A 24,678-nucleotide genomic window follows, 5' to 3' on the forward strand; every position below is an offset into this window, starting at 1 on the left:
GTGTTACTTTTACCAATTATGAATACATTGATAATACAGATAAATATTCACCACTAGAACGCAAAATTTTAGAAAAAATTAATACCAATGAATTATGTAAAAGTGAAGAAATTTTTGGTAAAATAGAAAATACTATTCGGAATAAGTTAAACTCATCTATGCTTGAATTGTTAATTAAAGAACAAACCACCTTACATTTGCAAAATAATAAAAATAAAATAGAAGAACTGAATTCACCAAAGAGTAAATCTCTTATGCGGTTATGTTCTTTAACTCCACTCAGATTTAATTCATCGACACCAAAGTGTAAATCAAACAAAACAACTACAGTCAACAATATGCCCGCATCGATTAGCCCCCTTATTAAAAAATCAAACCTGAATAAACATAAAGATAGAAAATGCCGAAACTTTATTTTGGAAAATATTCGCAGTGTTTCAATTCCTCGACAAACTCCACCAATTAAACGTTTACAAAGTAATTTTGATACAAAAATTGGAAAAGGCCACGCTTTTGCATCATCTAGCATTCTTCCACATGAACATAACATATCATACATACATTCTCCTAAAAAACGACAATTGTCTTCTTTTCGCAATAGCGGGTCATCAGCGGTCTACGCATTTCAGTCAAAACTAGTAAAAGGTTCTCCAAGATTCTGGATAAGCATGCCGCAAATATCAACAAAAGTTTCAATAAAACCTACAACATCAGGCATTAAAACATCCGCCACACCAACGGACAAACACTCAAATGCAATAAATAGTACTTTAGCAGTAACTCGAATAAACAATGAAGTTGCGACTAATGTCGATGCGGAAATCAATGCTTTGGGCGAAGAAATACAACAAATACAACCCCGTTTAGAACAATATAAACGCAAATTAGATGACTTTGGCAGTCGTGTTGCCGAATGTGTTAATAACATTAACGAGTGCGTAACCACTCAAGAGAATATTAACAATGTTCAACAAAAATTTAAAGATTGCCTAGAGTTACATCAATATACTGAGGAAATTGTGTGTCGTATGCAGACTTTCTCATTATCTGAAACGGAAGATTAGGCAATTAAAAATTTCACAATAATAATAGTGTTGTAAAAAATACAACCACTTTACATGATATTCCTCCTTGTTTATGAGAGTTGTTGTCGTAGTCAAAAATATGTGGTATTGTACACGACTGCAACAACACTCATTCATAATAAAGAGGATAACATTTTTTACATATTTTTACATATAACATTTTCGATGCTCTTCTGAAAACCTAACAAAAAATACAACTGTTCTTGTCGGAGCAACGACAATATGTATACATATGTATGTATGTACATGTACATACATACTATATATTGACTAAAACTCAGAATTAGACTTCAAATATATTTCTTAATTATACCGATGATGGCTTTTCTGAAGTAGTTGTCTTTCGAATTGACATTTATCTCGAATATATTACACACATTAAATGTGTGATGGTAACATAGGGAAAGTACATTTCTGTTTGTAAAATTTGTCATTACATTAAACCATGCTTACATCTACAATATAGTTTAAATTAAAAAATGTAAGTTAAACCCACAAATAAAAGAACCGCGAGGGAGCGTACACGTCAAATTGGAAATTTGATTATACCATTACCTTACACATAACTCACAATTACTAGTACACTAAACACATTTATTTGTAATGTCGCTACCAATGTTCCTATACAAATGTATAAATATAATTGGAAATACTTAAAGCATTTAAAATCAAAATCTTGTCGTTAATGATTGATTAATATTAATTTATTATTAAAATATAACTTGAATTACTATTATTTATGTAAATATTTACATATATTATAATTTATGGGAAATATTGAGTTTATATTTTTTATGTTTTAATTAAATACAAACACTACTTTTTATTTTACTTGTTCGTGTGTCATTTATTGTTTAATTGTTTGTAGAAAAGTGTTACGTCCTTCATGTTTTATTTATATTGAAAATGTATAAACGCACAACAACACATACACATACACAATTATTTTCAATTTTATTTTTTCACATTAGATTCCACCCAAAGTTACAAAACCTTAACTCTATCTGTAAGTTTGCCAAAGTATTACAAAATTTGTGAATCTTTTGATAAGTTGGAAGAGAAGAATTTATCAAAAAAGTATTCATTTTTATATAACCAATCATGGTGGTCTCCCCTTTCACTAAAAAGATCCCAAATGTTATTGTATATGATTCATAAAATAGAAATTTATCCTCATTACACATATCCAATAATTTCACATAATGTTGTTGAACCAGTTGCTGGAAACGACGAGCAAAATATAATAAATGGTTTAAATGTGATGATGATAAGAGAAGATGATCAAATACTCGATGATAAACCAAAATTAGATACAACAAATTTGTTACCACCTTATCGTACAGTGTCACATTATGGATTTAATTATCCTTCAACCTACATACCAAATATTTCCATGCACCCTGTATGTTCTATAACACCAGTGAATTTGCAAAGGCAAAAAGTAATTGCGTTCATAAAGCGATTAAATTTAGAAGCTAACACTCATGAACAACAATTAAGCTATTCCAACAAGACAGCTGTGTCTACAAATGTGGAAAGTGATACGAAAACGGGAAAAGAAGCGAATATTTATGAAAATACAAAATCTTGTGATGATAAAACTGAGGTGGCTGGATCGTTTATTTCGGTAGCAGAAATACAATTGAATACAGCAAAAGAAAAAAATGGTTCGAAGGAAATTACAAATCATCAAGATACTCATTTACATTTCCGTAATCGCGTAAACCATAATCATAATAATCAGGGAGATCTGCAGTCAAATCAATTTCCATCGCTACTTTCAATTAGTGAAACCTATCCAGCTGCAACACATTCACATATCGGCGATGCTGAGAATGATCACTTTACAACTGATTCTGGAGATAATTCCTCAAATTTTGAATTGCAATCGACACGTAAAACAACACACGACAACTTATATCGTACATATTTGCAAAGAAATTTTATTCCAGAAGTAATTAACTCACATCAGTCTATCATGGATTTCGGTATAGGAGATGAGGAACACGACCCGCATAAACCTGAGAGTGAACAACGGTCGCACAATAATATGAAACATTCTTCGAAATACGTTAGGAATGATGAAGATAAACATGTTACATTAACATTAAACTCCCTAAAACGAAGAGCTTCATCGTTTTGTGATAAAAAAGAAAAATCTAGAACTCATGATAAACCACTCTTAACTCGAACTTCGTTTAGAACACAATTCTCTGATGCAAATTCATCATGTGATTCTTCTACAGCCTCAACAGCCATTGAGATTCACATCAACGTCAATATACGAAACAGTGACTGCGTTAAAAAATTACAAAACCACGAGCAGGAATTTAAAACAAAATTAGAAAAGGTCATCGATGATGAAATAAATTTGATCACTCAAGAACTCGCCACATCTTCACAATGTGAAAAAGAATTGAAAAACATTACCGCATTTCATTTAAATCCATCGCATAGATGCTTATCTGCTCCAGAGTCCGTGTTTCTATATGGTCGAGACCAATCTTGTATAGAAGCTGACCGTCATTCACTATTTAACTTTAATGAGTCTGTAATGACAACTCCATTGCGTACACTATCAGCAATACCTCCCAATCTTTATACCATGCGATATCGTCAAACTTTAGCAATGCTCGAACAAGAATTGGAAATTTTGCTAAATAGTATAATACGAAATATGTGTGATTGTAAGACAAAAATATCTCAAATATCAGAAGACATACGCACAGCAACTTTACATGTCGGTTCGTTAAATCCTACAACTTCCAATAAAGAACGAGAGACGAATTAATTTCATCAATGTCTACGAAAAAAAACTTTACATTTGAATTAAATATTTTTATTTGAAATGAGCATTTCTAATTAGATTTTTCTCAAATTTATCCGAATATATTTTTTATGTTGTTTTTTGTTTCGTTTGAAAATCTTATTTTTTTTTTCATTAAATAAAGAGTTAACTTTTTAGAAATATTTACTCCCGTTTTTAAAAATCATACGTTATGTCTACAATGTAATATTATGATTCATTTCAATTTTTGCAATGCCAATTTTACTTAAATACCTATAAAATACGACGGAGGATAAAACGCTGCGACCAATTAGTATATGAAAGTAGAGTTAAATACCATTTATTTCAGATACATATTTTATCGGGTAGTTTTCGAGAAAATTAAATTTATACCCCAAAATAAGGTCATTTCTATTATTTTTTCCAACACTATATCGACTACAGTAAATGTATGGGTAAAAAGATAAAACCTATAACAAATCAGCATTTATTAAATTGTAATGCTTTTAGGTGTATTAGGAATAGATAGTAAATTTACTGAAATAAAGATAGGTATTTTAATATGCGTTTAACAATTTTGAAAAGAGTTTACTTACTTATTTCAAAGTATATACCCGCTAAAATGTCAAAAATGTAAGTAGTAAAATTTCGATCTTTATAAATACATATAACAAATGTATGTTCATGTATCACTCATTTGCGGCAACAAAATATATAATGAGATATTACGTTCCTATGATACATATTTGGATCTCTGGAACGACACAATCGGCCAATTTGTCAACTCAGCAAAAGCTAAACCATAAGTTTTCCCCAGGCGAACAACAACAAAATATATATGTACATTAGGTTAGACTTTTTTATTTTTTTGGAAAGTATAAAATTTAGCTTACCTTAGAAAATTAGTAATTACCCTAATGTACCTTATTTTCTTCGATGCCAGAGATGTTTATCGCATATTTATGCTGCAATTTTATTAAAAAACAGTTAAAAAAACAATAATGTCTATAATATTCGAAATATATAAGACGGGGACCCATGTAGACAACTTGTATGATTATCACATGTAGGAAATGATCTGAACTGCTTACATGGGTCCCCGACCACAAATCATTTCCTACATGTGATAATCAGTAATCGTTTGGAATAATTATTGTTTTATGATGTTGTTTTATTAAAGTGCAGTCGATTCTTTGTTTTTTTGTAAAACATGTAAAACAGTGTCGAATATCTTTCTTGTCGCAAATGAACGGTATGTTGAATTTAACAAAAGTATTACTGTTGTATTTGACAATTTTCTTATACATTATCTATGATTAAGTACTTTTCTAAATTTGTTTTGTAATTTTTAAACTAATGTATGTATGTAACTCTAGATTTGATCTTGTACTACAACATTCGTTAAATCCAATAGCTTTGTGACCTTTATTTTTAAAATTGTCACATATGATTGGAAAGAAAAACCTTTTAGACAATTATGCAATAATTCATATTTACCAATTTAAAGTAATGTTAATCGTTTGAAATTAATATATGATTTGAATCGGTCTATTTATTATAATGAGCTTGAGAAATATTTCTAACACATATTTTCAAAAAATAATGGTCACGATTTCTTTATGTAGTCATTCATCTAAAATAAAACTTAAAGTATGTAGATTATTTCATATAGTTTATAATATATAAGTACTTATACAAAACTATTGTACATTATATTTTATTAATTTGCATGATATACATTTTTCTATTAATTTTCACAATGGACAGCATGGTTTTGTTTTTGTTTTTATTTTCATATTTTCATTTTACATGAGTATAATTTGAAATTAACACTCGTCAATTTGAAATATTTTTATGTAAATTTAACGTATAATAATTTTTGCAAATTTATTATTTTTGTAGGAGAGAACGTACAAAATGGTGATCACTCGGAAGCCCATTTGAGCACTTTTTCGCATAGCAGTAAAGAGGTAAGACACTAACAAAACATATTTAATAATTTATATCCATTTTTTACTGCTTTTTATAAAAAACTTATTTGTGTATATATCGCTCATTTACTACAAGACTTGAATAATCCAAAATTTAGGTTTTTTGAACTGAGGGCTACAAAACATGCGTCATACTAAAGTCTTTCATATCAATTTATCAAATTTTAAATATATAAATTATTTTAGGCGTGAGATCTATTTTTTGTAGTAAACGTAAATATTAAACCTCATGTTTTCAAGAATATGTGTTAGATACATAAAAATTAAATTTCAATTTAGATGAGAAACATATTAACATCTACTATCTGAATCTGGTTTAATTTTTAATTTTTCAAATCCCTTGATTTGTTTAAAAGTTATTTAAAAAAAATAGTAAAATGGCATTAAACATTCAAAGCCATTTTTCTCGAATCAATTTTTTTGGATTATACCAGTCTTGTAGTAAATGAACGATACTATTTTTTTGCTGTTATCATTTTCTAACCTAATCATTTCATGTTTGCCTTGTTGTGTACTAACAAAACCACAAACGATATTTTCATTGCAAATTCCTATTACGGTTTCAGGATATTTCTACGGACGGTTCACCCAAGAAAGACAAAAAGAAGAAGAAGGGCCTTAGGACACCATCATTTTTAAAGAAGAAGAAGGAGAAAAAGAAGGCTGAAGCCTAAACTACTTTTGAATTGGAGAACCACGATATTTTTAAGTGAAAGATAAAACTGATCATTAGAAAGAGTAATAATAGAAAAAAGAAGAAAATGGAGTAAAAAATATCAAGAGAAAATAAAAAATGATTATCCATCGAGATAAATTTATTTATTAAGGTCATAAATGTGCAAATTAATTTTGTTATTTTAATTTACAAACTACCAAGTGCAAGCTAAATATTGAAAAAATAAGAGGCATTTTAAGAAAAAAATTAAAGAAACAATGCAGTTCGAATTGTTGTTAAGAATTATTTCTTTTATCTAAATGACGAATGATATGAAAACTTTAATACATATAACATTTTTTATAAATAAATTTCAAAATTAGGACTAAAAATTAACAACCATTAAATTAAATATTAAAAATACAAGTATGTATAGGAAATAAATTTATATTTATACCTTAAATTTTACAGAAAACATTTATGTATTTAATTAAAATAAAAATTAATATAAAAAATTTGTAAAACACAAAAGAAAATGTATAGAATATTTAAAAAAATATGTATATAACTACATATGTATGTAGAGTTTTGGTTATACATACATACATACATACATACATACATACATACATACATACATATATGCGTTAATGTTTCATATTGGTGAACCACATTTTAAATGTGTAACTTTTAAACAGTTTTCAATCAAGCCTTAATTTATAAAAAAGATCACATTTGCTTTTTGAAAAAATAAATGTATTGAAATAACAAAATTCAACTGATATACAACTTGTTGCTATTGACCTATTATTTTTTAATATACATAAAAACATGTAAGACCGATCGAAATTTACAGCTTTTCAAAATGACAAATACGTGAAATCACTTGTTTTGTTAAGTAAACAAACTTTGATAAAGATTCATATGTATACATATTAAATACATACATATTTATGTATATGGGTTTATATATTAATTCACACAATAAAACCTATTAAAACTAGAGGTAGAAAACGCAACACGTTTGTTGAACAACAAAAGATACATCTTTGTAAGCCAATCTAGCCGATCCGGTCTGAAATCTTATAAAACGCTAACGTGCATACATACATATGTATGTATGTATGTATGTATGTATTTTTTTGAATATTACTTGCAAACGTGAAAGTAAATCGATGCCTAATGTGAAGCATTTTTAAGTGAATTAATTCTTTATTTATTACAATTGTTTTTTATCTTTTTTGTTTTATAATTATATACGTTTTATAATAGCAGCATTTCACTTATGTATTTCATAATCTTTTATTGAAAAAAGTGACAAAATCAATATTTTAAATTACATATATATTTATTATTACAATATTAATTGGTAATATCTACGATTTTAATTATTTGTTTTGATTTTAGTTTTAAAATACTCTTGGCAACTACACGTAATAATATACATACAAAAATATATATTTTTGTTTATTAATATTTTTAGATCATACACTAATATATACTTTTATTAAGGCTTTTAAATGTATTGGAAAAAAGTGTATGTATGTAAGAAATCTAACATTATATTATTGTATTAAATTTACAACAAATATACACATACAAAATTCACTAAACACTTTTATAACATATTATTTTCCTTTTTTATTGTTTAGAAATTATATTTTGTTTACAATTTCTCTTTATTGGCCTTAGATAATCATCATCATTATGCAAAGGTGAAAAATATAAAAAGTAATAAAAACATAATAATTAATTATACTGCCATAGCATGTAAAAATAAAAATGAAATGCATACATACTAGTAATACATACTTACATACATAAATACAATCGGAAAATAGCCATTCATTACTATTTTTACTATTCAAATAAATGGATGTAAAAATAGCACCTAAATCAGATATATATTTAAAATTCACATTAAATAATTTGAATAATAAACAAAACTAAACAACTGCTTTTTATTATTAATAAAAACCAAAATGCAAAATTTATGTCTTAAAACGCTGAAATTTTTATTTATATGAACATATTTATAAATGTAAGTGAACTGGCTGGCAAGGTATAGTGTTTCAAAACGACGCAGTAAAAACATTGAAACATAGAAACGCAGCAAAATGACAATCAGCACATCAATTTCAAAGTTGTTGCTTGTTAAAGTTATTTGCTAAAACTACACAAACAGCTGACTTACTAAAACAATACTTTGCATTTTCAATATGTATTTAGAACGTGAAAATAAGCATGGTTTCAATGTTTTGAAACTTTACATGTGTACAAGATTTAAATACCGCAGTGGAATTGTGTTTAAACTTTATATTGGTACGTTTTGGAAGTCAGCCAGTCAAATTTCAAATATTGGGCCTGGGCATCTGATGCGCAGTACTTTCGGAAATGCATCACAGATAAACGGCTAAACTCGCATCATAAAAATGGCTGACGCGATAAATGTGTAGGTATTTAGATTTTAATTCATGAACTTTATTTTCATTTGTGGGGGTTTTTAAACGAAAGTAAATCTCTATTCATAAAATGAGCACCACTTTATTTGCACCAACATCGCAAACTAATCATTATATGCAGTGATGGATTTCCGAACAAGCCCATTGTTGATAAAAAATACAATTTACTGGAGTACTTTACCATTGAGAACGTAAGTATAATAATACAGTAGTTTCCCGGTTTAATGGATGATATGTCAAAGCAAATCGTAAAAACGAAAAATTCGTCCAACCGAATAACAACTTTTCTACGATTTAATGATTAAAATAAGGCAATGAACAATAGGGATTCTATTTTAAATCTTTTTGAATACACCCAGTATGCAAAATCCCGGTTTAATCGATGATATGTCAAAACAATTCGTCAAACCGAATAACAACTTTTCTACGATTTAATGATTAAAATAAGGCAATGAACAATAGGAAGTCTATTTTAAATATTTTTTTAAAATAGACCCAGTATGCAAAATATTGAAATTTTGTTAAATTTAGAAACAAACCAAAGTTAACGATTTAAAAAATCTTATTTTTATTTCTGAAAATTATGTTTTATACATTCATACATACAACGAACTCGGTTATAACGAATTCTCGGTTATTACTAACTATTTTTCAAGTCCCAACATTTTGGTAACTATTTTCATACAAAAAACAACTCTTATAACGAACTTGGTTAAAAATGGAGTTTGACAGCGTCGGTTTGAGAGAATTGTTTTTATATGTAGTTTGCCAGCTTCAGGCTAGACTTTCGAGAACAAAAAATTCTTATTATATGTACTATGGATTTCATTATAAAAGGGCCTAAAAGTGTAAATATAGTGGTTCATATCATTCTTCTTGTTGTTGTGAAACAAGTACTGTCACTTTATTAATACACTTTGAATGGCCCAATATGTCCAGCCATGTGATCAGCTGATTACTTTTTCCAAACGTAAAAGAAAGAAAACAGGCAAATTTTGACAGCAATTTAGATTATTACACCTGATTTTCTTAGTATACTTATAAGCTTACAGTCAAATTTAATACGGTTTGGCAGTAAACTAATTGAAGTCAAAAAATTATTAGCTGTGCGCACACATTCACCTGTATAATAAATATGCCCTGCTTGAAATAAATACGCTTTGGCTCAGATTTATTAAACTTTTGCATTCAAATAGAAATAAACAAATTAAAATGGCTGCCGTAACAGATCAAGAATGGTCAGAGTACAAAGTATGTATGTATATGTACAATATTTTTAATTTTTATAAAGGAGTGTATTTGTTTAGGATAAATTTAATAAAAAATACGCTGATGATGAAGACAAAATGCGTCGTGATATTTTTGTTAAGTCCAAGGTAAAAATAGAGGAACATAACAAAAAATATGAAAATGGAGATGTTTCTTATAAAATGGCTATTAATCATTTATCTGATTGTACGGCAGATGAGATGGCCAAACGTTGTGGCAAGCGAGTTGCCCCAACATCTCCACAGTTTGCCGAATAATACCTGTGTACATACATATACAAATAAATTTTATTTACATATTTTTGTATAAATAAATTGATTTTATTGTGCTCCGGCATTTTCCGTACGATTTACTTTAGAGTTTTAGTCAACAGGAGTTTGGGTAAGTTGAATTTTCAAGGTTTGATATTTTATATCACCTAAGTATTGTTTAATTTATGGGGTATAATAGGAGTCTACTAACTAATACCTATTACCCAATAAACCAAACGATATTACAAAGATATCGAAACGATGTCATCTTATGTTAAGTGACACCGTAGTTTTATCGACATCTGTACATACAGGCATAAAAATAAGTTTTCTTAATTTATTAAACATTTACACATATTTTATTAGATTTATTATTCATATGTTTCTATCGTTTAATAAATTATTGAGTGTTATTTTTATTATATATTTAAGATATCATTTTTATTAATTTTGTAAATGAGTTAAATTATAAAAGCTTTTGTTTCGTTAAGATTAAAGCAAAAAAAAGAACGGCATTACAAAAATGTTAAATAAAGCTTAAAGAAATTATACGAAAATTTATGTGTATTTGTCGGTATTTCTAATACAAATTTAACATATTTAATAAAACATAATTTTAAAACTAATATTAAATTTTATTAATTTAAAAACTATTAGTATGTAATTTAAAATGTGATTACTAATGGATGTTTCCATTTTTGTTTTTATATAAGGCAAAAACAATTGTCTTTATTTATTCTTATTTTTTAAAACCAAAGTATAAATTATTTGAATACATTTTCGTTCCTCATATACAAATAGGAAAATAACATAATTTTATTTGTATAAACAAACCAAGTGGTTGACAATTTTGTGCGTTTTGAGAGATTTAAAGTATTTTCAGAGTTTACGCAGAAAAGCTATTTTTAACAAAAGTTTAAAGTTAAGAAGTCCATATGTTTAATCAGCTTTGCGTGGTTTACGCTTGCGTACTTCACTGGGACTAGATTTATCACCAGTATGTTTCTTATCTGATTTATTTTCACTTTCTGGTTCTTCGGACTCACTGTGTGTTTGTTTTTCATCTTCTGTTGAAGCATTTTCATTATCGTCGTCTTCTTCATCTATTGCTTCATCATCTTCGACATCTTCATCGTCATTTTGTGGCCTGTCATCTTCTATTTCGTCATTAGCAATGTCTTCAATATCATTTCGTGAATTTTCTTTTGATTCCGAAAAACTCTGACGTTGCATTTTTTTTGGAGGATACAAAAAATCAACGACGCACACTAACATAAGACCCAATGCTGCTCCGACAAATATAGTTCCAATGGTAAAGAGTGCATATGAACCCCACGTTGGTAGGCCATACTCTTCTTGAAGTCGACCATTGAAATCCTTAAATGAATGATGAATAAGCTAAAGATTAGTGCCAAGGAATCAATATAATAAATAAAAAATTTTCAACAAGAGTTACCAATCAAGGCTAAGAAGTTTAACGAACTTAGAAATTTACCACACAATTTATGTACATATACATATGTATGTAGGTAGATAGTACATAACATTTCCAAACCAAAATAAAGTATTTATATGTGGTTTAGGTTCTTACCTTAAGAGTGTGTGACAATTTAAAGAAATATGACAAGACAGACATATGTATGGTATCTGGTTTCTTCCATGATGAAATTGGTTCCAACTTAGACCATTGTTTTTGTCTAATGAAAAACATTAATGCATCTCCATCCCGAGATCCACGGTATTGTCGAAATTCACCATCTTTAACACTAATAAACAAAATATTAATCTAAAAAAATTATTTCTAACATCAAATAGGTACTTACTGATAAATTGTTGGCAAAGCAGTTACATAAAATCGACCACTCAGTGACGGCGAAGTTGTAACATCAATTTTAGCGACATTAACATTTATTTCTGAAGCTGATGCTGCAAAACGTTCCCATACCGGAGCCAAATTCTTACAGGCGGGGCACCAAGGTGCAAAGCTGTGAAATAGTTAAATGAAAAACATGCATACATAATCTGGCAACTCGAAATGATTTTATTTTAATCACATGCCTCTTAATGTTTTATTTGTATTTTATATTTTTTATACTTACAACTCAACCATCCATTCTCCTTTGAACATTTGACGCCAATTGTCTTCATTTAATTCAATTAATGACTGCTGCTTTTGAACAGGTTCTGCTTGCAATACCTGCACTTTAGTGACAACAACAAAACAGCTTACAAGAAAAATCGCCAATAACGCCCAAGAACGTTGCTGCATGTTACTGCGGCCACCAAATCTCAAATTTAGCATTATATTTTATTATTTATAAAGCTTATTTTTCTCAATTAATTTCAGCAATTATTTTTATGAAAATCTTCAGCAAACCAACCGGCTTTATTTTTTCCAAATTAATTATCTTTTTTACATTCAAGAAAACTATGACGAATATGGTTACTGGTTTTACAGAGCGTAATCGAATGAAATTTCAATAGAGGTGGTAGAATTTCAATCCAACGTAAGTGTCTGCTATTCGACGCCGTTAAAAAATAAATTGCCATTTAATTTGACAATGTCTACACATTAAATAATTATACTGATGAACATATCGATAAAGATATAATCGTAAAAAATGCCACAAGAATACCATACCAGTAAGCAAATTAAAATAATAGGCTAGATAAAAAATAGCTTTAATCAAGATTTCAAATCCTGTTATTTGAATATTTTTTATGCTGAGTGAGAATATGTAAACATTTTTTCATCTTTCTTTTAGTTTCGAATTTGTGGAACTTCAAACTTGTAATTTTTACACATAAAACAATAACCCTAAAAATTTTGCTAATTTTTAGCGAAGCTGATGTTAGATACACCGGCTACCCAAAGGAGACGTTGTTTAAAGAAAAATAAATTTGCAAATATAACTGTGGTGATTATCTTCATGAGTTCAAAAAAAAAAAAAAATAAATAAAAAACAGAATTATAAAAAAATAAAAATATATTGAAAATATATTATTTAATTTGTTACAATAATATAATTAACGTATTTTTGAATCATACACACGCGCACATATATTTCAAAAAATAAGAAAATAATGAATAAAAAAACAACATGGCGATGAACTGTCAAAACGAATTACGAATGTGTCGTAGAAACGGGTTTATTGGCTACTGTAATTCAGAAGCCGAATTAAGTAATTCAACTGTCCGTGTGAACTTGGTATAACATAATCTTCATTGATTTATGTTGATATGAAGGCTTCGATAGTTCTAAACTCTATTTTCTTACATTGGAACGTTATCTGTTGTTATCGAAAATACAAATCTGGTATAAAATGCAACCATGTACATTTTGTCAACTTTTTATATACATTTGGAAAATGGCCGCCGTCGAATAGAGAAATATTTTCCTTGTTGAAAAAAATAAAAAGTTAATAAAAATTAAATCAAATTTTAAATGAAGACATTAAACGAGTTGCTATAGTTTTGAAACGTAAGATCATATGTGTGACTCTTAAAATATATTTGTTGATAGTAATAAAATGTTCGCTACCATGCATTTACGATAAATTATAATTATATTAAACAATGATAAAAAAGTTAAATTGTGATTGTTAATATAAATTTTATGCAATACATGCAGCCGGTTTTGTCCAAGTTTTCACGAACATTTTTAGAAATAAAGAATAACTTTTTTTGGAATCGGATATATACTTTAAATAATGATTTGCATACCTCTGTGTCAAAGTGATATAACAGGAATAATACGAAATAGATTTATTTGTAATGAACATATTCGGTGCGGTATCGGTTAAATTGGAAAAAAATGATAATTCGCGTAGTGTGCTTTCAGTTTGGAGTATAAAGTAAAAAAGTAATAAATTTCAAGGACCTTTTTCATAATAATAGTCTTATTCATTAAATATATTTTATTATTTATTTCCTTGAAAAGTATATTATTTTTTCTTTATATTGCCACATTTTTCGACAATCACATCCAAATGCTGTAAATTTTTTATCTAAACTGATGCCAAATCGTCAACGCATTCAGTCGTTTTCTATTTTATATTTCGATAAATTAACAAAAAAAAAAAAAAAATATATTATTGGTCATAAATATAAATGTTATAATATGCGGGTTCGAAACGATAATTGTTTAATAAAAATATAATAAGAATTAAACGAAATATTTAACAAAGTATTGATACCTATGTGGAAGTGTTTTAATAAAAATTTCATAGTTTTATTCAATTTAACTAAAATAAAAATTTATATTTTGTAATCTGTGTTTTACAGCTTCTTTAATACGCGTAAAAAGTTTATTTCTAATATAAATTGAAAAAATATATAAAAAATTACAGAGTCTTGTATAAATTCGTAAAAGTCGTGCAATAAGTTCGAAACATGTCTTCGTCGCGTCGTCGTGGCGGTATGGATATGAATCCAAAGTTACACATGGACCGCCAGCCAACAGTAACACGTATAACAGGTAAATGTATAGACATTTGTGATATTGGGTGCGTTTATGAGTAAAATGTTTTTTTGTACTTTAGATCCATCATTACCAGCTGGTAAACGTCGGGAAATTGATAACGTTATGAAGAAAGCAAGAGCCAACACCAACGATTATTGGGATAAGAAACTCTTGGAAGTCGAGGAAAAGGATCCCAATCGTTGGCGTCATACCGGTTATAAGAAAATGTATATACAAGGCGAGAGTAGTTCCGGAGAAAGTGATCGTGAAACAGATGTCGCGGTTGTGGGTAGTGCAGCTGGTGGAAGTAGCGGAAGCGGTTACCGTTACAATTCGACTAGTGGTCCACCATTATCTGGTGGACGTTACGGTCGGTCGCGATCTCCGCGTTCTCGAAGTCACTCGCGTTTACGTAAAACTCCACCTCTGTCACCACCTACACGCCGTCGTTCGCCGCCACCAACCTCGCGAGACATGGTAAATCGTATAAGCCGTGTTCGAAATTCACCACCGTCGTCGGTAGAAGGTCAAACCCGCGGAGGTCGTCCTCGTTCACCTCCGTTACGCGGCGGACCACCGCGCTCGCCATCGGATATGGGTGTTCGCAGACCAGGGGGTGGTGGAAGACCTCGATCACCACCCGAACCGCCAATTCGTCGTAAACAATCGCGTTCGCCAATCGAGAGACGTCGCAGTTCGCCATCAAGTTTAAATATGGGGCGCCGTCGTAGCCCTCCACCATCCAATGTTAGTGGGATATCTTCGAAACAAAGAGGACTGATATTGCCACGATCTAAAAGACCACCTTCACCTCCACCAAGGGTAAGTTAAACTAAACATTTAAAATTATTGTAAATATAGTTAATATTTTTCCCTTGGTAATTAATAACTTACCAAGGGTAAGTTAAACTAAAAATTTAAAATTATTGTAAATATAATTAATATTTTCCTAATTTTTTTAGAATTCGTGTCGATCGCGCACAAATAGTTCGGTTAGTAGTTGTTCGGATGATTCATGTTCGGTTTGTTCGCCTAGCCATCGTCATAGATCTCGGTAAGTTTTACAAAATTAAAAAGTTAATCTAAAAAGGTGATCTATTTGACATTATTTTCAGTTCACTTTCTTTGCCACGCGTACGGGGTGGTCCTCGGTCTCCACCCCCAAAATCGTCATCTTCTCGTTCTATGCATTATCAACGTGGTGCTGTAACAGCCTCTACGTCATCTTCAGCGTCATCAGCTGCTCGAATGCCTGGGCGCCCTGTTTCTCCTTCACGTGGATCGACTATTGAGAAATATCATCGTAATGATGTTGTGCGACACATAAGCCGTCAACGCAGCATTGATAATCATTCTGATGGTCAAGTTAAAGTAACACGATCCAGTCGTCATTCGCCTCCAGAAGATCCACGGTTGAAAAATAGACCGCCAGAGCCACCAGAACCTACTACTTCAGCTGTTGTACCACCCAAAAAGAAGAAAAAGGATAAAGAGGTAATATACATACGTCCACAATTTAAATATTTCTATCAATCATGTACTATATAACAACGATTAGATTTGGAAACATAAGATTTTTATGTTATGTTTTATGTTATCATATTCTTGATTTAAAAATTATTTTTTTGATAGAAATCCCACTCGTATCCCATTAACTAATAGTTTAAATCACTAATGCATTATATTTGGAATCTATATAATTAATAAACTCAAGAACTACGGTACCTAATAGGACGTTTAAATTTAATTAAATTACTTCTGAACTTTGGACATTTTATGCTAAATTATTAGTTCGAACTAAAACAAAATATTTGTGTACATTAGACCGACTCACTCTTTATGGAAAGCAAAAACGTGTTTTTGTTACCCCTTTCAAAATTTACCTTGCTTTGTTTTATGATTCCCAGAATATTTTGAGTCTAGCGATGACCGTTCGTGAGCTGGACCAAGTTTTGTTTTGAAACAAAATATCCAATATTGGGTATCGTTTAAAGGAGTTTAAAAGCCGCGTCCAATGATGTATTAATCAAAATATTTTTAGGTTTTTCACTGATATAAATAAAATGTATGCACAATTTTGTAAATTTTGCGCACCACTAGACGTGGCTTCAAAAAACCTTTCAAATAATACCACATTTTTTATTTATTTATTTTTTATTTTGTTTATCAATGTTCAATAACCTAGCCAATAGGCCATAAGCGGTTACAAATTACAACATACTGTATATATTGTTTAAGAAAAAACTGTAAAATTTAAAAAAATAACTAAAAAGGGACTTTTTTGTAACCAGTCCATCTCACGAACGGCCATGGATAGACTAAAAATATTTTGGGAACCATCATAAAATAAAACGAAGATTTTATGAAGCTGGGTAAAATATTGAATTGAACATGAAAAATCGTGTCCCCCATACGATATTTTCTTGAAAACTGTCCAGCTCACGAACCAACAGCACTAACTAAACTCAAAATATTTTGGGTAACATTATATTACATAACAGCAAATGTTTTGAGTGGGGTAACTCAAGCACCAGTTTTTGTGAGTCGGTCTAATGTACATACATATGTATATACATAGGATAATTTAAACAAATTTCGATCATAAAAAAGTGGGATTTTGAACATGACCTCCTCCGATTTTGATGACATTCAGCAAACACATTCTTCGTGTAAATGCAAAATTTAAAGTTCTTCAAAATGTTTTTATCGAGGTTCAAAGTTCATATTTTTTAGGACTTTTTTTTAACAAGTATTAAATTTGACATCGTATATTTTCTAAACTATTTATCAGATTTTAATCGTTTTAGTCCCTAATTAAAGCCTATATCTTGTAGTTTAATAGGATATCTCAAAAAAAAAGGTACCATCCATTTTTTGTATACCTTCACCAAAAGTAGCTTAAAGTGTCATGAGCAAAATATAAACAAATCAGAATGGGACAAAGAGGGAATCTCAAGAAAATAAGCTATTAGTAAAATTACATCGTTTCCACACAAATTTCAAAATATATAAGTTTTAGTTAATGAAATATTTATTTTTTGTCTGGAATTTTCAGACCTTTATTGTGTTCATCACCCTCATTGTCCCATTCTGAATTGTTTATATATTGTTGAATACACTGTTAGCAATCTTATATGAAGGAATAAAGAAAGGTACCTTTTTGAGATATCCTTGAATAAAGGACGTTTCTGATGTCATTATCCTTACGTTAAAGCTATAATATGTTAAATAAAATGCTGTCAAACTACAAGTCATCCCAGCAAAAAATTTTGAAGTTGCTCAACAAGAAGGGATATTTTCATGATTTCTTTTGTACGTATTCTATTTAATGCGTTTTAAATATATGCCTAAATTCTAATAAATTTGTCATAAGTGAAGGCATGAAAAAATGTACCCAGTTCACTCATGTACCTCCACTTTAGGAATTGTAATATTTTACTATAATTTGGTATTCTCTTAGAATTTAACGCAAACGTGCATTTTATACAATAAATATTAAAAATAACATAAATTTTTTTATTAGATTGTTAATTAAATTAATATTAACTCCATTTTAACATTAATAAGAAAAAAAAAACGTTAATAAAAAAAGTTGACTGACTGCTTAGGGGGTTTAAAACAAAATTTTACTCTGCATGAATTTTAATCTAATTCAAAATCAAATAATGCACCAATGCAAATTCGCTTGAGAATCATCGAATGTTCGTTGGTTGTACGCACTCATTTTAATGCGGAACTATTTTTCCAAATACGAACCCATGCACGCCAATGACACGCTAATGTTAAAATCATGCATGTTTCACCTAAATATGAACCAGTTCATTACAAGTTGAACCCATGCATTTACTACTTCTTTTGCACGTCTTTTTTTGCTGAGATAGGCTTAGAAAATATACGATGTTAAATTTAATGCGTGTTGAAAAAAATCTTAAAAAATATGAACTTTGAACCTTCATAAAGTCTAAACCGTAATGAATTTGGAAATTTTGAGCTTTAAACTTCGTATTTATAAAAACAATGTGTGTATAAAGTTAAAAAAAAAAAATCAAAATGGGTAAGGTTCAAATCCTGTTCGAAAAATTTTGAAATGCCCCCATATCATTTGGCTCAATTATAATTGTATAATAATGTGTAAACAAAAAATGTCCGAATCTGTTATTACATAAATTATTAATAATCTTGCATTTTTTAGCTTCGGACGCGTATAAAAATTGAAGGAGAAAAGCGCAAAAAACACTCTTCTTCAGAGTCAGACGATTCAGGTGCATCGGACAGTGATGAAACTCCGTTACCTACATTCACAGCTACTACGCGTCTAACTTTGTCGGAACGTTTCGGTAAAATGGCACAGTGGTCTATTGATCGAAGCAATATGGAAAATATGCGTATTACAAAAGATTCCGCTGGAGGAGCTCTGAAAGTTATGATAGAAGAGGGCTTGGAATCTCCGCCGCGTCGCTATTCGTATTCGCCAGCACCGGTTGGCCATTTCCCTGAGGAATTAGCAACAACAGCACCGTCGGGCATGTTGTCTTGGGATGACGTACGCGTTCGTTACGAATATTATAAATCTCGTGGATACTTAAGGGACTTAGATCTAAAGGTGCGTTAATTTTTAAACAATTTTTCCATAATGCTAATTTTTTTGGGCCCATATTTTACTTTCCTTCAGGACTATATCAAGTGGGAGGAATGGTGGTATAAGTACCAAGAATGGCTAAAACATGAACGATATTATGAGTATTGGGAACGACAACAATTAGCTAGGCGTAGACGTAAAAAATTGCCCATAACTCAAAGACTAAACTAAATAATTTAAAGTAAATAAAGTATTCTTCATTTTTTTCAATTACATAATTTTTATACATAATATTAGTAATTTATCATTCTCGCCTTTTGTGAAACCATGTTGATACTTTATCGACACATTTTTCTTTTCATTTTTACATTTTGAATGTATGAAATTTTTATAGTAAGATTTTTATTTGTATTCAATTTCAAGAAATTATAAAATCTTTGTTTTTTATTTTTGATTGAAATAGTATAGCTCTATATTTTTTCTATAATACAAAATAACAGCGTAGTTTAATAGAAATGAAAATTACATCAAAATAAGGTAAAGTAAAACTTCTTCAGTTTATAAAGATACATTATTGTAATTATAAAAATTATATAATAAATATAAAGAGTAATTAAATCCTTTAAAGAAGTCGTTTCCTTATTATAACTTACGTACAATATTGTTTAAAAAAGCAATACACCATTTTGCTATCGAACGTAAAGTTCTTAATGTTATGTAAAGCGTGTAATAAAAATAAGTAAGATAAGTGACCAACAATCGAAAAAAGTAATTCCAACAAAAACTGAATCGTAAGAAAAAGAAGAAGAAGCAATTCCATTTTGTTTCATGCTTTACGATTGTGTGTATTCTGCATTACGATTTTGCTATGTTTTTGTAATTTGCTGTTTACGTGGCGAAGAGTCGAATCAAAATACAGAATACCAAAGTTAAAATGTATGGATGCTGTAAAACGATCAAAGTTCGGCAGGGTCATCAAGGTTTATATAAAACTAGCTATACCCAGTGTGCTTTGCTACCCTAAAAGGAATGTGTTTAAATAAATACCAGATTTATTATATGTTACTTATGAAAGATGTCAAGCAAGTTATTGCAAGTTCGCCAGTTTCTATCTATCGCCAATTTCTATCTATCAATAAAAAATTTGAATAATATAAGAGTTTCCAAGATGCACGAAATTTTGTATTTAATTCATGTATGTTGTGTCAGCCACCCATTGAAAGTCCGCCCGTTATGCTCTAAATGTTCACATGAATTTCAAAGTTCTCCATGTAAAATTTGAAGTTTCTAGCTCTAATAGTTTCTCAGATATACGAATTTTTCTATTTGATTCATGTCGGGGCTTCAAGACCCCCCAGATGAAAGTCCGCTTTTTTTTCTCCAAAATGTTCAGATGAATATTTAAGTTCTTCGTGCCAAATTTGAAGAATTTAGTTCCATTAGTTTTCCAGATAAACGATTTTTTGTCTTTAATTAATATGGGAGGTGCCGCTCCCCTCATGGGTATTCCGCCAATTTATTACCCAAAATGTTTAGGTGGATGTTAAAGTTTTTCGTGCAAAATTTGAAGATTATAACTGTAATAGTTTCCAAGATAAACGTATTTTTGTATTTAATTTATATGGGAGGTGCCACGCCCCCTACTGATAGTCCGCCTACTTTTTGTCCTAAATAATTATTTGACACTAAAGTTGCTTCGACAAAATTTGAGGACTCTAACTGTTATATTATCTAAAATATACGGATTTAATATTTTCTTAATATGGACGTGGCTCCTCGCCCACTTGGAATTTCAAAATAAAAAGTAGCCTATTACCTATTCCAGACATGCAGGAATACGCTGTGAATTTCAAGAAAATCGGTTCAGCCGCTTAGTAGTCTATAACGTTCAAACATACAAACAAACACACATTCATTTTTATATACATATATAGATTTAGTTGTGTCGGATTTTGTCGAGAAATTAGTTTTTTCGTTAAAACTAAAAACAAATCAAGGTTAAAGATTTTTAGAAAATAATTCATTAAAACTAGTTAAAAACTATTTTTTACAAGATTTTATTTAACTTGCTTTGTAACTAAATTTTCGACCAGTTCCCGTGGACCGATTTGGTTGAAATTTTGTACACATAGGCACGTTTGATGACAAACATTCTGAGTTTTCTTAGTATGTTGTTGAAAATTTAACAGAATTTTGAAACCACTTCCTGTAGCTCAAATATGCCGAAATTTGGAATATACATATATGTATCAGATGCCTACATACATATATGTATATGTCTGATAACAATATAATGTAATGTTCGAATTTTCCAAATTCCATTCGAAAATTTATTTAAAACCATTAAAAAGGCGTGAAACATTCAAAGGTGTTTTTATCAAAACTATATTTTTTTTTTGATATACCAAATTTCCAGTAAGTGAGCAATATGTTTAAATTGTATACTAATAGAAAAACTCATCTGTATTCCGCTAAGGTATTAGCATAGTTAAAAATTTGGTAAATTTCCATAGCTTTTTTGACATGCTGTAAAAATAAATGAACTGCTGATAAAAGTAATATTATCTCTTTTTTAGTTTTATTCGTCAATAAAAGATCATATTATGGTAACATTTTCTAAACTAAGTTTGTGATTTCTTAAAAAAAAAAATATATGCATACATAATAATTTTGTTTTTAATAGCCTTTTTGGTTTAAGTTGCGCATCAGTGGATTAGTTTTAAGATGTAAATCCAAATGCATGTGTTGAAAAGCTTATGTTATTTTAACATACATAAGAAATATATTAAATACGAAAACCGCATTTATACAGTATATGTATACTAATCTTTATTTATATGTATTATATAATGGTTGTGTGACAAAACTTGCATACTTTTATACACCCATAAGAATATGTTTTTTTCTATAGAACCAAACTGACGACGTTAAATGTATCTAGGATGGATCAAAGGATGAGGTGTTGTTCCTTTACAATTGTATTTGTTTTTATTCAATTACTTTATTTATAATCTGAAATTTCAACTAGATATAATTATTTAAATAGTCAATTACATTGACATCGAAATAACTAGTTAGTAATCTATTAATCGGATGAATTTCTTAATTTCGGAACACTAAGATGGCATTTTAAATTATAGTACAAATACATACATATACGCAATAAATACAATAGGTTGCATACTTACATATAAATATTTGTATATATGAAGGTCTTAGAGTGAAATATTATTATCTGCTTATCAGTGGAAATGTTTAGAAGATGTCTGAGAAAAAGCTCTCTAGTGGTCGATCGCATTATCTTTTGAATACACGAACTTGACAACTTTCAGCCGGTTAATTATCTTTGAGTATGATTTTAAATACTTATTATTTCAATTAAATTATTTAAAGTAGATTTAGTTTTTGATGGACATTGCTCCAGTTAACATTAGCACTATGCCAGAGAAAGTTATTTTAGCATATTCCGGAGGTCTTGATACATCTTGTATTTTAAAATGGTTGTTAGAAAAAGGATATGAAGTCATATGCTTAATGGCCGATGTTGGGCAAGAGGAAGATTTCGAAGCAGCCAAACAGAAAGCCCTTAAAATAGGCGCTACAGACGTAATCGTCAAGGACGTGAAGGAAGATTTTGCTAAAAATTATATATGGCCAGCAGTACAAATGGGTTTGATATATGAGGAACGCTACTTATTAGGAACATCTTTGGCCAGACCGTGCATAACTGTGGCATTAATTGAAGCAGCTAAGCAGTACAATGCCAAATATTTGTCACATGGTGCTACTGGTAAGGGCAACGACCAAGTAAGATTTGAGTTGTGTGCTTTTGCTTTAATGCCAGAGATAAAGGTACGTAGAGAACAAAAAAATTTTAAATTTACAGTATTATTTAATTCATTTTCAATTAGATTATTGCTCCCTGGAGAGATGAAGAATTCTGTAAGCGTTTCCAAGGTCGTTTGGATTTAATTGAATATGCTAAATTGCACAACATACCAGTAACCGCTAAGCCATCTACACCTTGGAGTACTGATGCCAATGTTCTACACATCAGTTATGAATCGGGAGTTTTAGAAGATCCCAATCATATTGCTCCTGATACTCTCTACGAAATGACTAAAGATCCTTTAACTCAGGCTCCCAAGACACCAGTGAGAATAAAGATAACGTTTGAAAAAGGATTGCCGGTAAAATTGAATGACAAGGAGCAAAAGCCTTTGGAAATGCTTAAATATTTGAATCAAATTGCCGGCTCTTATGGTATCGGTCGTATTGATATTGTCGAAAATCGTTATGTAGGCCTAAAATCCCGAGGCGTATATGAAACACCTGGCGGAACTGTACTCTTTCAAGCTCATCAAGACTTGGAAGTATTTTGTTTAGACAAAGAGGTTATTAAATCTATTATTTCGTGCCCATAAATGTATTACTTATAATATTTTTACAGGTTTTGCGTTGCAAACAATATCTTAGAGATCGCATGACCGATTATGTGTATAATGGCTTTTGGTTTAGTCCTGAAGCAAGTTATGTTCGTCAATGTTTAGAATTATCGCAAAACAACGTTTCCGGCCATGTCACCATCGAATTAAGACCTGGCTACTGTCAAGCTATTGCTAGGGAGGCTTTATGTTTGAAAAAATCATTGTACAATCAGGAATTGGTTTCCATGGATGTCCATGGAGGCTATGTACCACGAGATGCATCCGGTTTTATAGCTATTAATGCAGTACGCCTTCGAGAACATGTTAGAGCATTTGGTCCTTATGAAATTAAAAAATAATTCAATTCTGAATGTAAAATCATCTACACGTACTATCTGTTCCTCGAATCTGTATTTTTTCGAATCGAATACAAATATAAAAGTTATAAGATTTGTTAAATCTTTAAAAAACTGAAATGAGGCACTGGAAAATCCACATAGTACATAAATAACAAATAAAACTCTGTTTTCTAAAGTTATTTTCACAAAATGTTTTATTTTTGAAGTTGAAAGTTTTTCGATCCGACATATTTTTAGAGTGATAATTCTAGATAGATTACGATTTTAAAAAATTTATTGTCGTGTATCAATTGCTTAATTTGACTTATACTTTCAACGCCACTGAAATCTAAGATTGAAATTTTCTATG

The 24,678-nt window shown here is 29.8% G+C and overlaps 5 protein-coding genes across 19 annotated transcripts in view; 4 read left to right on the plus strand and 1 right to left on the minus strand.

Moving 5' to 3' along the window:
* Positions 1-8,415, plus strand: part of LOC119600071 (protein hu-li tai shao) — a 31,102-nt gene extending 22,687 nt beyond the window's left edge. For 6 of the 15 annotated variants that reach the window (XM_037950098.1, XM_037950102.1, XM_037950104.1 and 3 more), the window contains 2 exons: positions 5,776-5,843; positions 6,431-8,415. In XM_037950098.1, coding sequence (XP_037806026.1) covers positions 5,776-5,843; positions 6,431-6,538 — 176 coding nt within the window. In that variant the 3' untranslated portion in view covers positions 6,539-8,415. Of the gene's footprint in view, positions 1-2,056; positions 3,966-5,775; positions 5,850-6,424 lie in introns of those variants that run through there. The other 9 variants (XM_037950094.1, XM_037950093.1, XM_037950095.1 and 6 more) reach the window with 5 other exon arrangements.
* A 1,600-nt stretch (positions 8,416-10,015) lies between these two features.
* Positions 10,016-10,595, plus strand: LOC119600110 (protein CTLA-2-beta). The gene is made up of 2 exons (XM_037950177.1): positions 10,016-10,232; positions 10,289-10,595. Exons 1-2 carry the CDS (start codon positions 10,194-10,196, stop codon positions 10,505-10,507), a joined length of 258 nt encoding a protein of 85 aa, XP_037806105.1. The 5' UTR covers positions 10,016-10,193; the 3' UTR covers positions 10,508-10,595.
* Positions 10,596-11,032: 437 nt separating this feature from the next.
* On the minus strand, positions 11,033-12,987 carry LOC119600109 (thioredoxin-related transmembrane protein 1). Its single transcript, XM_037950176.1, has 4 exons — positions 12,601-12,987; positions 12,325-12,486; positions 12,093-12,267; positions 11,033-11,878 (listed from the first exon to the last, which is right to left on the minus strand). Exons 1-4 carry the CDS (start codon positions 12,801-12,803, stop codon positions 11,441-11,443), a joined length of 978 nt encoding a protein of 325 aa, XP_037806104.1. The 5' UTR covers positions 12,804-12,987; the 3' UTR covers positions 11,033-11,440.
* A 782-nt stretch (positions 12,988-13,769) lies between these two features.
* On the plus strand, positions 13,770-20,161 carry LOC119600102 (serine/arginine repetitive matrix protein 1). The gene is made up of 7 exons (XM_037950161.1): positions 13,770-13,983; positions 14,787-14,979; positions 15,044-15,786; positions 15,927-16,018; positions 16,080-16,458; positions 19,157-19,567; positions 19,637-20,161. The coding sequence occupies exons 2-7, from the start codon at positions 14,895-14,897 to the stop codon at positions 19,772-19,774; spliced, it is 1,848 nt and encodes a 615-aa protein (XP_037806089.1). The 5' UTR covers positions 13,770-13,983; positions 14,787-14,894; the 3' UTR covers positions 19,775-20,161.
* A 2,660-nt stretch (positions 20,162-22,821) lies between these two features.
* LOC119600112 (argininosuccinate synthase) lies at positions 22,822-24,508 on the plus strand. Its single transcript, XM_037950179.1, has 3 exons — positions 22,822-23,395; positions 23,455-23,937; positions 23,994-24,508. The coding sequence occupies exons 1-3, from the start codon at positions 22,952-22,954 to the stop codon at positions 24,327-24,329; spliced, it is 1,263 nt and encodes a 420-aa protein (XP_037806107.1). The 5' UTR covers positions 22,822-22,951; the 3' UTR covers positions 24,330-24,508.
* Positions 24,509-24,678: the final 170 nt, after the last annotated feature.

The sequence above is a fragment of the Lucilia sericata genome, unplaced genomic scaffold, assembly GCF_015586225.1.
Source record: "Lucilia sericata isolate MDLA Ls3-8-SP2 unplaced genomic scaffold, ASM1558622v1 Contig000104F_arrow, whole genome shotgun sequence".
Taxonomy (NCBI): Eukaryota; Metazoa; Arthropoda; class Insecta; order Diptera; family Calliphoridae; genus Lucilia; species Lucilia sericata.